Source organism: Pteronotus mesoamericanus, unplaced genomic scaffold (genome assembly GCF_021234165.1).
Source record: "Pteronotus mesoamericanus isolate MK-2021 breed Mesoamerican mustached bat unplaced genomic scaffold, CSHL_Meso_final contig_101, whole genome shotgun sequence".
Classification (NCBI taxonomy): Eukaryota; Metazoa; Chordata; class Mammalia; order Chiroptera; family Mormoopidae; genus Pteronotus; species Pteronotus mesoamericanus.
This window is the reverse complement of record NW_026555001.1, coordinates 16,283,361-16,296,775: the sequence shown is the minus strand read 5'-3', so window position 1 is coordinate 16,296,775 and position 13,415 is coordinate 16,283,361. Positions and strand designations below refer to the sequence as shown.

The window sequence follows — 13,415 nt, the reverse complement described above, 5'->3', positions numbered from 1 at the left end:
TTAAAAGACTGAAAATTTCTAAGTTGACACATTTATTTTTTAATATATATTTGTTAAAATGTTTTTCTAAACATCTGTCTAATCATTATATATTTTTATCATTATACTTTTAGCTATTTTCAATTTCCCATAATTCTCTCATAAAAGAAATTAGCCTTTGAGTCTTACTCCTCCAAAAGAAATTTTCTATGTTCCATCTTATTCTCCAAAGTTAAATAACTTTAGGTAAATGATAAAAATAAAAATCTATGTACATTAAAATAACATGTAAGTGAAATCTATATAACAAACATCCAAAAAAAAAAAAATCAAACCATTTTTTCTTCAGCCTACAAACCATATGTTAAAGATCTACACTACAGCCCTGACCAGGTCGCTCAGTTGGTCTGAGCACTGTCCCATGCACCAGAAGGTTGTAGGTTCGATTCCATGTCAGGGCACATACCTAGGCTGTGGGTTCAATCCCTGGTTGGGGCACGTGCAGAAGGGAACAGACTGATGTTTCTCATATCAATGTTCATCTTTTTCACCTTTCCTCTCTCTCTAAAATCAGTAACATATTCTCAGGTGAGGATTTAAAAAAAAAAAAAAAAGATCTACCTACAGATGCTGTGCTCCTCAATTCTAACACCCGGACTTCACTTCTCATACTTTGACCACTTAACTCACAAGACACCCGATAGTACCTTTAGTATACAATTTCTAAGGTCTGTGTCTCTGTCCCTTCTATCTACAATCACAACAAACCTGTCCTCTTAGGTTATTTTTCTCTTTTAATGCTTCCCTAAGTTGCAGTGGGTGACAAAAGAAAAAGTCAAAAAAGAAACAGGATCAACAAGATTATGCTATTTCAAAAGCTCTGCTTCCCAAAACAGCTAAATTCCTCAGGGATGTCATCAAATACTTAGATGATACAATGTCTTTTTTTTTTTTTTTTTAAATGAGCATAACTTTGAACATAAAGAGTCAAGTGAACTACTACTTGGCTGTAAAAAAGAAAAAAAAAATTTACCTTTTGAGACACATGGATGGACCTGGAGAACATGATGGTAAGTGAAATAAGCCAGTGAAAGAAAGAAAAATACCACATTATTTCACTCATATGTGGAATCTAATGAACAAAATGAACTAATAAGCAAAATAGAAACAGACTCATAAAGAACAGGGTGACAGCTAAGAGGGGGAGGGGCTGGGGTGGAGAGTGTGTGGAAAAAGGAAAAAGGACCCATGAACAACAGCATGGTGATTGCAGAGAGGAGCAGGGTATAAGAGGGTTAAATGGTAATGGAAAAAATACAATAAAAAAATTTTTAAGTGACCAAAAAAAAGAATGAGCATAGCTTTAAACATTAGAGTCAAGCGTAATGCTTCTCAGTATTTCTGGCTTACTAGAAATTTTTCTATTTAAATTGCACCAAACACCAAACTACTACAGATCTCTCATCCAAATCATTTCATCACAACCATCACTGCCACCCTTAAAATTTAAAATGGGAGACTTAACTAAATATGTGAATAATACATTTTATAACTAGTGTATCTGTATAATGCAAATAATTAAGATAAGCAGGGAGACTCCATGGTGTACTTAGTTAATAGAACCAGTCTATACATTTTTTTAAGGATTTTATTTATTTATTTCTAAAAAGAAGGGGAGGGAGAAAGAGAGGAGAAAAACATCAATGTGTGGTTGCTTCTCGCACACTCCCAACTGGGAACCTGGCCTACAACCCAGGTATGTGCCCTGAATGGGAATATAACCAGCAACCCTTTGGTTCACAGGCCAGCACTGAATCCACTGAGCAACACCAGCCACTGCTGGTCTATACATTTCTATACATTTAATCAGCCTTTTGGCATAAGGGCATAATTTTACTATTATATAATAGTTATGAACCTTATTTTGCTTTTTCAGACTGTTCACAGCAACCTTGCATCAATCCATGTAGCTCTCTCATATACCCACACACCCCCATATCACGTATGTATATATACATATATAATTGATTGAATAATTTTATCTGTTGTTCCATTATTGATCAGGAATACAACCTCGTTTTAATAGTGCTCACTAAAACATGACAACTCTACGATGCAGGTACCATGAGCACAATGAAATAAGAAGCAGATCTTGCCTGTATACAAAAATAGTTGTATTATTTCCTCGCTGAAACTCTGTTCCTAGAACATTTGACCTTACTACTATGAAATAAGTTTAAAACGTACTTCTAGTCTTCTTGATCTTATAAACATATGCACCATTTCTTAATTTAGTCAAAGTTAACTTCATTTGTCAAATCACCAGTTTTCTGATCTCATTTACAGTCTGAAATATTAAAGTTTTACTTTTGTTTATTCCTCCATTTACTACTAATCCTCCTACAAACAGAAACTTTTTAAACACTGAGGTTTAGTTTAATTCAATTTATACGTGATAAAACAAGCAAAAAAGAACATGGTATTTTCTAGCCTTTGGCTACTAGAAAAAAGAAAAAAAGTTTTAATGTTACCATTCTCTTTGTAAAATTCATCTTTAATTAAACTGAGGCCTTACGCATTTGTCAGAATCAAATAAAAACACCAAGCCACTAACAGACTGATCCCTTCAGGAACTCACTCAGAACTCTATTAATTAAACTAGTCTTTACACTTTGAAAATACTATTTTTTTACATAGTTAGCTAGGGCATGAAATGTTTATTACAAATGATCAAATATACTAATTATAGGAAAATATAAACAGATGGCGATAAATTCTTCCTATTTCTCACAATCTCCCAATGATTAGACTATTTTATCCAAAGAGATAATTCAAATGTACTGATTCTAGAGACTTAAAATTAATTAACATAATTAGGTGTGATGTTTCTTACCTATAATTAAAATTTACCATCCTTCTTTTAATAAAAAGAGGTCTAGAGGTATTTATCAGGTAGAAAGTAAAACAGTCTTCTGTGAAGGGGCAATTTCCCAACCAAAAAATTATTTCTATAGTTTTTTTATCTTTTAGACAGAAACTACCAGCAGTCACAATTACGATGATATGCTTCAAGTGAAAACACTAAATAAAATGTGCTTTCATTTACTTTTTCACATTTCCAACTAAAACAGAAATACAAGTTTAAGACTCATCAACTCCCCAATACATACTAAAACGTTAGCAGATGTAGCTAAGGGGTGAAATACGTGACTTCTTATTCTCTTCTTTATACGTTTCTATAATCTTCCAGATTTTCCCACAGTGAACATTACTTTTATATTTTTTAAAAAATCTCATTTAGGAATAAACCAAACATATTATGATAGAGGTTCATTTAGAAGGGCTCCCCACGTAGTACAAGTATTACTGATATGATTCACCATTAAAGATAATGCCTCCATACCTTCTCCCTTCCCAGCATTAAAATGCTGCTGTTTTAGGTCCTATTACTCTTCTGCTGCTCCCTCATTTCTATTTATATAAACGCATTTAATTTTCCCATAAAACAAAGTTCTCACTAATCCTAAACAGTCCTATTTTTTAAAATCTACCTCTAAATTTCGTTATAGCAAAATTAGGGGGAAAAAAGAGAGTTTTACCCACTAAGTACAACTTCGTGTGGCCACCATCACTTTAGCTATTGGAAAGTCAAGGCCGGGTAAACTACACGTCCCGCCATGCACTGCTGCCTTGTTCTGAGTAGGTCTCTACGGAAACAGAAAAAAAAAATTCTACAAGTCCCACCTGTTACTTGGTTTCTAAACACCTCCTGCACTTTCAGCTCCAACAGCAAACAAAAACAAGAGCCCCGTGACCTCACGTTGGCTCTGGGCGCCCAGACAAGCAGGGAGCCCGAGGTCAGGCGACTTGTCTGCTCTAGCCGGTTAATTCTACCCAGCTCCTGCGCTCCCCTCTTCTTTCCGGGGCTGGGTGCACGCACAAGCCTTCTCCTATATGCATCCAATGGGGGCTCTTCAGGCGCACAAGGGAGACGAACCGGTTACTGGGCAAGCACAACACACTTCCCCAAGCCGGGGCGGGGGCTACCACAGAGTGGGGTGAGAGCGACGTGACCCCGAAAGGCAGCTTCAGAACACCTAGAGGACTCATTGCAATCGCAGGGAGAAGCCACAGCCCCGCGGCGACCCTCTTCCGCTGGGCGCCTCCATTCCCACAAGGATTACAATCCGACACTAACCGCCGCCTCTCGGCGCGATTTTATGCCCCCTCAGCCGGGTCGCTGGGCCAATGACCTCCCTTCCCCTGCGACCGGAGGTTGGCAAGGGAACAAAATCCTCCCGGCCTTCCCCTTCGCTCCTTCCCCCTTACCGTCTTGGCGGCCTCCGCCCAGGTCCTGCCCTTCTTCCTACGGCCCTTTTCCCTCATGTCGGGTCTTGAACTGACTGGGAGGCTCCCGTGTCCGGGCTCCGGCCGCCCTCCCTCCCTGCTCTGCCCTGCGCTGTTTTTCCCGCGGTGCCGGGAAAGGTGGGAGAAAGGGGAAGTCAGGCCGGAGGAGCACCCAAGCGGAGGAAGCGGCGGGGGTGGTGCGCGGGGGGGTGGGGGGGACGTCTATGAGGCGGCCGGTCCTCCTGCTGCCGTTGCCACTGCTACCACCGCTGCCATATTGGGTCCTTACTGTACTGGGAGCCGCTACGGTCATGTGACGGCTCCCGCGCGGCCGTCACTACTGTACGCAGTCGGCAGCGCGAGCAAGCGCGCGCGCGCACCACCGCCCACCGCGCGCGGCTGCAGAGAGAGCGAAGAGGCGGTCCGCGGCGCCTGGCCACGCCCATGCACTTCCGCTCTCCGTCTCTCCTCCGGAGCAAGCGCGGGAGGACGGTACGACTCCAGTCGGCTTCGGGCGTCTGGCTCTCACGCCGACCCCGAAAATTTCCCTGCGGAAGCGGAACCTGATCCATGCCGGAAGGTTTATTGAACGGATTGCGACCGCGTGCGAGGCGCCGCCTTGGCTGTAGAAACTTGGAATAGAGAGCCTGTTCACTCACGGAGCAGCCCTCCCAACTATCACCTTCAGTAAACCTTGTACTTATACGTTTTCTCATTTGTCTATGTTTATCTTTACAAAGGATGTCTTTATGAAGATTTGTAACAATTTTCTTTTACTTAATGGATGAAGAAATTTGAGATTGAGTGATTTACCAAGCTCACAAATCTGGAATATAGAGAAACCGAAAATCAGATTGCCACCCGGAGCCCTTGCCATCACCCAGGAATGCCTCTCAAACTTAGGTGACCTTTTGTTAAGGCCACCAATAACTTCATTCAGACTCTTGCATGTGAATTGCCTCATCAGAGACACAAATGGTGTCTTTTTTTAATCTTGGTGAGCTCAGTTCGGGCACAGTCCCTGTACATATCAGGCTCCCGGTAAATATTTGCTGAATGATTCAGCCATGTCTGCAATCAAAAACCATTATTTGTGGTGTTCATAGCAGCCTCCTTAAAGATCAAGAATGTGGCATCTTCTGTCACATTATCCACGTCTTTATATTTTGAAAAATACAAAGAATGTGTAATAGCACCTACTGATCTCCCAAATCAACCTGCTTCAAGAAGCAGCTTCTAGTCTACTAAACTCACTATATTCTGAAACAGGCCTAAGAGTTTGGGCTGCTTCTTGAGGGAAAGACAGGTGAGAGCAATACTTGGAGTCCATGGATGGGTTTCAGAAGTTCACTGACTCCCTAAAATTATGGACAAAATTTTGTACGTGTTAATAGTTCAGTTTTTGAGAAGAGGATTCCGAACTTTTCCTCAATTTTTCAAAAAGGGTCTGTTACACTAAAAAAAGAAGTCAATAGGGAGTTTTAGAGGCCACCTAGATACTAATATTTCTCTTGAAATCATTGGTATGGATATATTTCCGCAAATTCCTTTCGTAACTCATAGCATTATCCATCTCTAAAGCCTAGGTCTGTAGTCAGTTCAAGAAAATCCTCTCCATTCCCAACTCTTGACTGGGACTTACCAACCAGCCTTGTTCACTGGACAGTCTTATCTCATCGTGTGTTCATACCCAGTTAGGCCAGCTACTCCCACTATTTTTACAGTCATACACTGTACAGTGATATTTTGGTCATTGCCCAACCACATATATGACAGTGGTTCCATAAGATTATAATGGAACTGAAAAATTTCTATCACCCAGTGACATGGTAGCTTTCATAATGCCATAGCACAACGCATCACTCAGGTGTTGTGGTAATGCTGGTATAAACCCTGCTGCACTGGCAGTCTTTTGAAGGAATAACACCTACAATTATGTATGGTGCCTAATACTTGATAAGAAAGGACTGTTACTGGTTTATGTATTATATTATACTTTTTATCATTAATTTAGTGTACTTTCTATTTATTAAAAAACAAAAAAGTTTGCCCTGGCCAGTGTGGCTCAGTTGGTTGGAACATTGTGCAGTATACCAAAAGATTGGGGGTTCGATTCCCTGTCAGGACACATATCTAGGTTGCGGGTTCAGTCCCCTGTAGAATTGCATGCAGTAGGCAACGGATCGGTGTTTCTCAGTCACATTGATGTTTCTCTCTCCCTCCCTTCCTCTTTCTCGCTTGCAAAAATCAATAAACATATATTTTTTTAAAAGTTTGCCATAAACAGTATGCCCTGTTAACACTGTCAGCAGCCTCATGCATCTCATGATTACTGTCTCTTGATTGTATCATTTTCTCTTGTGCTTGATTTAATTTCATGTAGTTTTGTACAGTAACATGTTATATAGGCTTGTAACCTAGGAGGAATGGGCTATACCACATAGCCTAGGTGTGTAGTAGATGGTACCATCTAGGTATTTGTGTAAGCGTGTCTGTAATGTTCACTTAATGATGAAATCACTTAATGATGCATTTCTCAGAATGATTCCCTGGCCTTAAGGTGGTAATTGAATGTATTTCTGGAGCTCTATCGCCAGATTTTCTTTTTTTTTAGGAGACATTTTAATCCTTACCCAAGGACATGATTATTGATTTGAGAGAGGGGAAGGTAGGGAGAGACAGAGGGAGAGAAACATCAGTGTTAGAAGGAAACATTGACTGGTTCATTTGCACATGCTGACTGGGGACTGAACCTGCAACCTAGGCCTGTGCCCTGACTGGTAATAAAACCGCAACCTTTCAATTTACTGGATGATGCTCCAACCAACTGAGCAACACTGGCCAGGGCCCCAGTTTTAATTTCAAGGGTAGGGACTGCGGTATTGCAGTTCCTAGTTTTTCAGCTTTCACAGATCTGGATAGTTTATTCTTATTAAATTATAATTCCCCAGAGAGCATTTTTGTTCCAATGTTTATTAATTCAATTTGTTATGCCTATTTGCATCTCTTGCGTCATTTCCACCATAGTTGCCAAATTCCCTGAATGTTCTGTCCCTACTCCCATCCTATTCCAGGCCATCCTTCAAAAGAAAGAAAAAAATCTTTCTTCTTAAAATCCCACTTACCCACCTACTATGATACCCTCCATCGTTCCTGATTAAATCAAGATTTCTTAGCACTACTTTTACTTTAGCCTCTTCATTTGGCTAATAACACTGATCCATACATCATATAAAAATTAGTGGCCACCAGGTACAGTCTCACCTCGCCTTTATTCAACCCCTAAGTTTACCCATGAACTTGCTAATGCTAACCTCCTCCTGACCATAGGTTAATCTCCCTTGAGTACACTGCACACCATACTGTATACAAGACCCCATCCCTTCTCGCCTTTTTTGAAATGTTGCTCCTTAAGCTATCCCTATTTATTTCATTATTTTTTAACTCCCTTCCACCCCTCCTACAAGTATACTCAAGATCCTTCCAGCTTAAAGAAAGAAGTCTCTTTACCCTACCACCCTACCAAATTATTTTTCTCTTGTCTTTGCGCATAAGTATCTTGAAAGTGTAACCTATACTCACTGTCTATACTTGCACAGTGTCCACCCACTCTTCTCCTCTTCTAAGTGTAACAGTACTTTCCTCTACATTAAGAGATAGCATCCACACTAACTGAAGAGAAGAATCTGTGTTTGGATGGCGGAAGCAGGAGATCATACATATAGTTAGCACTCCAGATCAGCTGCAGTGGTGGGGTCTGTATTTCATCCCACTCTTCTCTGTTTAGAAGCTTCCCTCGGAAACAGAAGCCCACCAGAACCTGGAAGGCCTGCACCCAGCACTTACACAAGTAAGTGATGCCAGGGATACAAAAGGGACTGTAGAGGACACTGCCATTCACTTGCCATCTGCCTTCTCAGGACTGAAGAATTCAATCCCCCAGCTGTTAGGAGTTTTCTCTGGAAGCTTCCTCAGCTGAATAGAGCCATTTTGCCAAAAGTCACTTCACAGGACAGCTGGCATTCAATGACTGGTTGAGGCAGGGTATTAAAGGCCTGGCCACCTCACACCAACTCAGCACAACCCAGCTTCAGAGTTCCCATGGAATTGGGTGCAGCATTTGTCAAAACTGCATCAGAGCCTAACTTTTTCTGCCCAGTTTTGCTGCCTCCACTTCCCCACAAGTGTGGATCCTGAGGGCGCTCTGATAAACTTCCTGTGCTAACCTCCAGCTCACAGCCTACTTCCTGGAACTCTGCTCTGCAGCGATGCTGGAGTGTACATATAAAATTTCTGGAAGGATACATAAGGTATTAAAAGGAATCTGAGCGCAGTGGGACTGGTGGCTGGGGATTATGGGAAGAAGATTTTGTTTCTTTTTTAATAAGATATTAATTGTGATTATTAGTGAGAGCTAACTAATCGTTTTTACAAAGAGGGAATTATTTTTTTCTTTTCTTCCTAGATTTGCTCTGCTGCCACTTGGGAAGCAATCTAAAATTTATTGAATTAAATTGTTTTTATCCCATGGGGAAAAGTACGCTACAGCACCCCTGCTAAAACATCACACTATACTCCAGAAATAAAAAGAACAAATATGGACAATTCACAAAAGAGGAAATGTATCAGGTAATAAACATTTAAAAACAATACCTACTTCATGAGTATCAGTGAAATCTAAATTAAAATATAATTAACCAATAAAAATGTATTTAAGAATCTTGATTAAACATGTTTATATAAAAATTAATAAAAATTTTTTTTTACTAGCACCTGTTTTGGTCCTGGCTGGGTACTTCTGTTGGTTAGAGCATTGTCCACATACACCAAGGTTGTTGGTTCAATCCCTGTTGAGGGCATGTACAAGAATCAACCAATGAATACATAAATAAGTGGAACAACAAAATTGATGTCTCTCTCTCTCTCTCTCCTTTCCTCTCTCTCTAAAAGCAATAAATAAAAAACAAAAGAAAAAGAAAAATATCTCCCCTAATCTTTATTTTCTTCCTTCTACTAACTGTTAGCTTAGTTTGTTCTTCCTTTTCTAGTATTTTTTTTAAAGATGTTATTTATTTATTTTTAGAGAGAAGGGAAGAGAGGGAGAAATAGAGGGAGGGAAACATCATTGTGAGAAAGAAACATGGGTCTCTTGCTTCCTGCAGGTGGCCCAACCAGGGAACATACCTGCAACCCAGGCATGTGCCCTGACCCAGAATCAAACCAGCGAACCTTTTGCTTTATGGGACAATGCTCAACCAGCTGAACCAAGCTGCTCAGGGCTCTAGTTCTTTATGTGTAAAGTTGGGTTGTCTGTTTGAGAGCTTTCTTTTTTCTTAACATAGGAGTTTATTGCTATAAACTTCTCTCTTAGAACAGCTTTGCTGTATCCCATAGGTCTTGGTATGGTATATTTGTATTTTCATTTATCTCAAGATATATTTTGATTTCTCATTGATTTCTTTGACCCATTGGTTGTTCAGGAGCATGTTGTTTAATCTCTGCAAATTTGTAAATTGTCCAATTTTCTTCTTGTAATCGATTTCTTATTAATCATTGTGACTAAAAAAAGATGCTTGTTATTTCAAAGTTCTTAAATGTATTAAGGCTTGTTTTGTGGCCTAACATATAAGCTAGCCTGAAGACTGTTCCATGTGTGCTTGAGAAGAATGTGTGATCTGATGCTGTTGGATGGAATGTTCTGTAAATGTCTATTAAGTCTATCTGGATTAGCGTGTCATTTAAGTCCAATGTTTCTTTATTGATTTTTTTGTCTGGGTGATCAGAAGTGGGATATTGTCCAAAGTAGGATATTGAAGTCCCGTACTATTATTGTACTGCTGTCTATTTCTCCCTTCATGTGTATTAATATTTGCTTCATATATTTAGGTACTTCTATGTTGAGTGCATAAATATTTACAAATGTTGTATTCTCTTGATGAATTGATCCCTTTATCATTATATAATGATCTATTTGTCTCTTATTACAGTCTTTGGCTTAAAATCTATTTTGTGTGATGTAGGTATTGCTACATCTGCTTTGTTTTGTTTTCCATTTGCATGGAATATCTTTTCCCATCCCTTTACTTTCACATAGAGGGAAGAGGATAAGCCCTATGGGGACTAGGGCTGGGGAAGGTGTCTGGCAAGGATCCAAGGAGGAGCCTTTTAGATTAAGGTTTAGAATGACGGCCAATGAAGAGAGTGGTCAGGGCAGGGAGAATAAATGAAATGATAAGCAGGAGACCAATTAGGAGGCCTTTGCTGCACTGCAAGGGCCATTAGGTCCTCAGGTTCTAGTTCAGGGCTCCTAACCTGGAGTCCAGGGAAAGGTTCCATCAGCTTAGACAAAATTACGTTTTTATTTTCACTCACTTTAAACTGATTGGGCACCCATGACTTTGCGCTAACAGAAATCACAGACATTTTTATATTATATTACAATTAAGATGTCTAGAAATAGTCTTATATTTATCACAACTTAACAATTTCAATATTTTAGACCTGCCACTAGATATGGTTATTTGATGCATTAATAATGAAGCACATGTATCATTATATCACAAATTCATTTTTCAATAAGCTGATCACTGTATGTCAATATAAGTGTCTTTGTAATCTTACATGTTTTATTACATATTGAAAGAGATTCTGAGAAGTGGTCCATAGCCTTCAACAAACTGCCAAAGGAATTCATAGCAAAAAAACGAATAAGCAAACACAAAAAGGTGGTAGGGTGGTTAAGAACCCTCCTCCAGACTTAGATCAAGAAATGAAATCCTGGTTTCACCACACAGCACATGACTTCAGACAAATTTTTAAAAATATCTTTCTTGGCCTCGGTTTTCTCATGTGAAAAATGGGTGTGATATTGATAGCATCTATTCATAAGTTTGTTGTAAAGATAACATAAATACACATAAAGAGCTTAAAATAACATCAGGTATACAATCAACATTCAATAAATGTTAATATTATAACCTGTCTAGACCTCAGTTTCTGAAGAAAATTGAACAAATGATCTCTTGGATCCAGCATCCCTTGAAAATCTTAGTGTATTTGGGAAGATTTTCCTAAATGCTAATTAAGGCAGCAGCCAAAGAGATCATGTTCTCTCCTTCCTCTTTTGAGGATCAAAGACGTGTCAACACAAGGTTCTCATTTTCTTCAAAGAACTAACAAGGCAACTTCCTGAGAATTAAGGCTGATGTACAAACAGATTTAGAATTGATAAACCCCCATCCCTTGGAAAATATCCTATTCCAGGTTCTCTAGAGCATGAATACCGATGCTGTTGACAGACATGAACTAGCTCAGTTCATGGCCATGAACGGAAAACCAGAGCTGACATAAGTTGGACTGGACTGCAGGTGGCCAGAGACTCAGAGACGTAGGAAGCAGGAAGGAAAGCCGAGAAATTGGAGGCCAGCCAGGAGCAAGCTGGGAAGAGCCAGGCTCTGCGCTCCTTAGTTACCACTGGCTTTGTCCAGCCAGATGTCCTCGGCATCTCCTTGGTTTTCTGCCTAAGGAATCTGACTATTCATTCTGAAGTTGTCTCAAATGCTGTCCACATTCACAAATACTCCTCAGAGGCCAATACATTTTAAAATGTTCATCTTAGCAAGAGTTTTTTTTTGCACAGATGGAGATACAACCTGGACCTAAAATAATTTAAGTCCAAATCCCAACTTTGTTATTTACTACCTGGATGAACTGAAGCAATTTATTTAGATTGTCTAATCTTCAGTTTCTTCCTCTGCCAAAAATCGGGAAAATTTACTCAATGAAAATCTGTTGAGCCCATTATGTGACTGGCTGAGATCTGGGTGTTGAGAATACAGAAGTAAACCAGATAGGTAAGGCCCTGCTATCATGGAGCTCTAGTCAAGTGGAGATAGGAGAGAAATAAATAGACAAAACAGAATCAGATGTTGATGAATGCTTGAAAGACAAAAAAACAAGTTGATGTGCAAGAGAGTGACTGAGTGGGAGCATCTTTAGATTACAAGGAAACCTCTCGGAGAATCTGACATTTGATCTGAAATAGAAGTCAAAAAAGACGAGAAGGAACTAGCCACATGAAGATCTGGGTGTGGAGCATTCTGGTTAGAAGGAAGTGGAATTTCAGAGGCCCTAAGGCCAAGGAGAGTGTTTGATACGACAGTGGAATATAAAGAATGGAGTGAGGTGGAGAGGGATCTAGGAAGAGGTGGGAGAGGTGGGCAGGCCTGGGGAGTGGCAGAGGACGTGGGAGGTTTGAGGAAAGCACAGAATGTGTGAAACGGTTGTTCCAGAGAATGGGGAGAGAACAGACTGGGGAAGTGCAGTAGAGTTGCTTGGCAGCGTTGAGACTCCTTTTGAGATGTGTGGTCATGAATTTAAACTAGAACTGGTTGGCATAGCGGATGTTGTTCTGAGGATTAAATAAAATGAATGGCAGTTTTTGATACATGGTAGACGATCAAGAAAAAATAGCTATCATAAAAGGTAGGAAAAAAAAGATGAGGAAAACTAAACATAAAACTCATTTATTTTTGCCCCATTTGCCATTCATTGGAGAGGTAAATAATACACTATGTATTCTGATCTTTGGTTTAAGACTAAGATTTACTTCTAAATTGAGTCTCTTTGCATCTGGATATTTTAAACCTGAGTGTTTTTGCAGGCTGAATACAAAATGCCGTGATTTTTGCTCTTATGGTCTTAATAAACTGGAAGTAAACTTATTTTGTCAGTCCCTTGTAGAACCACTTCCTTATATTTCAAATACAGGAACACAGCTCATCTTGGTATATTCACAAAATTTGCTTCTCTTTATCTTTTTGAGTGTTCAGACAAAGGAAAGATTTCTCCTGGTAACCTTCCAAGATGTTTTCAAGTGTTAACTCACATTTGGTACCTGAGAATGACTCTGCAGCCTAAGATATCACATCTATTGCAACTTTGAATATAATCTCCCGGCAATGCTGATGTGGAGATAATCACACCTGAAATTTCCTGTAACTTTATCTCACCAATGAGATCTTTTTTTGACAAACCCCTTTGTTCAGACTTCTTAAGGTTTACAAGTCCTGCTATGGAAGTTGATACCA

General features: G+C 39.7%; 1 protein-coding gene across 2 annotated transcripts in view; it reads right to left on the bottom strand.

The window, feature by feature from the left end:
- The window catches only part of ASXL2 (ASXL transcriptional regulator 2), a 106,052-nt gene extending 101,519 nt beyond the window's left edge, over positions 1 to 4,533 (bottom strand). For both annotated transcript variants that reach the window (XM_054568910.1, XM_054568917.1), the window contains exon 1: positions 4,309 to 4,533. In XM_054568910.1, the coding sequence (XP_054424885.1) occupies positions 4,309 to 4,365 (57 nt within the window). In that variant the 5' untranslated portion in view covers positions 4,366 to 4,533. The remainder of the gene's footprint in view (positions 1 to 4,308) is intronic.
- Positions 4,534 to 13,415: the final 8,882 nt, after the last annotated feature.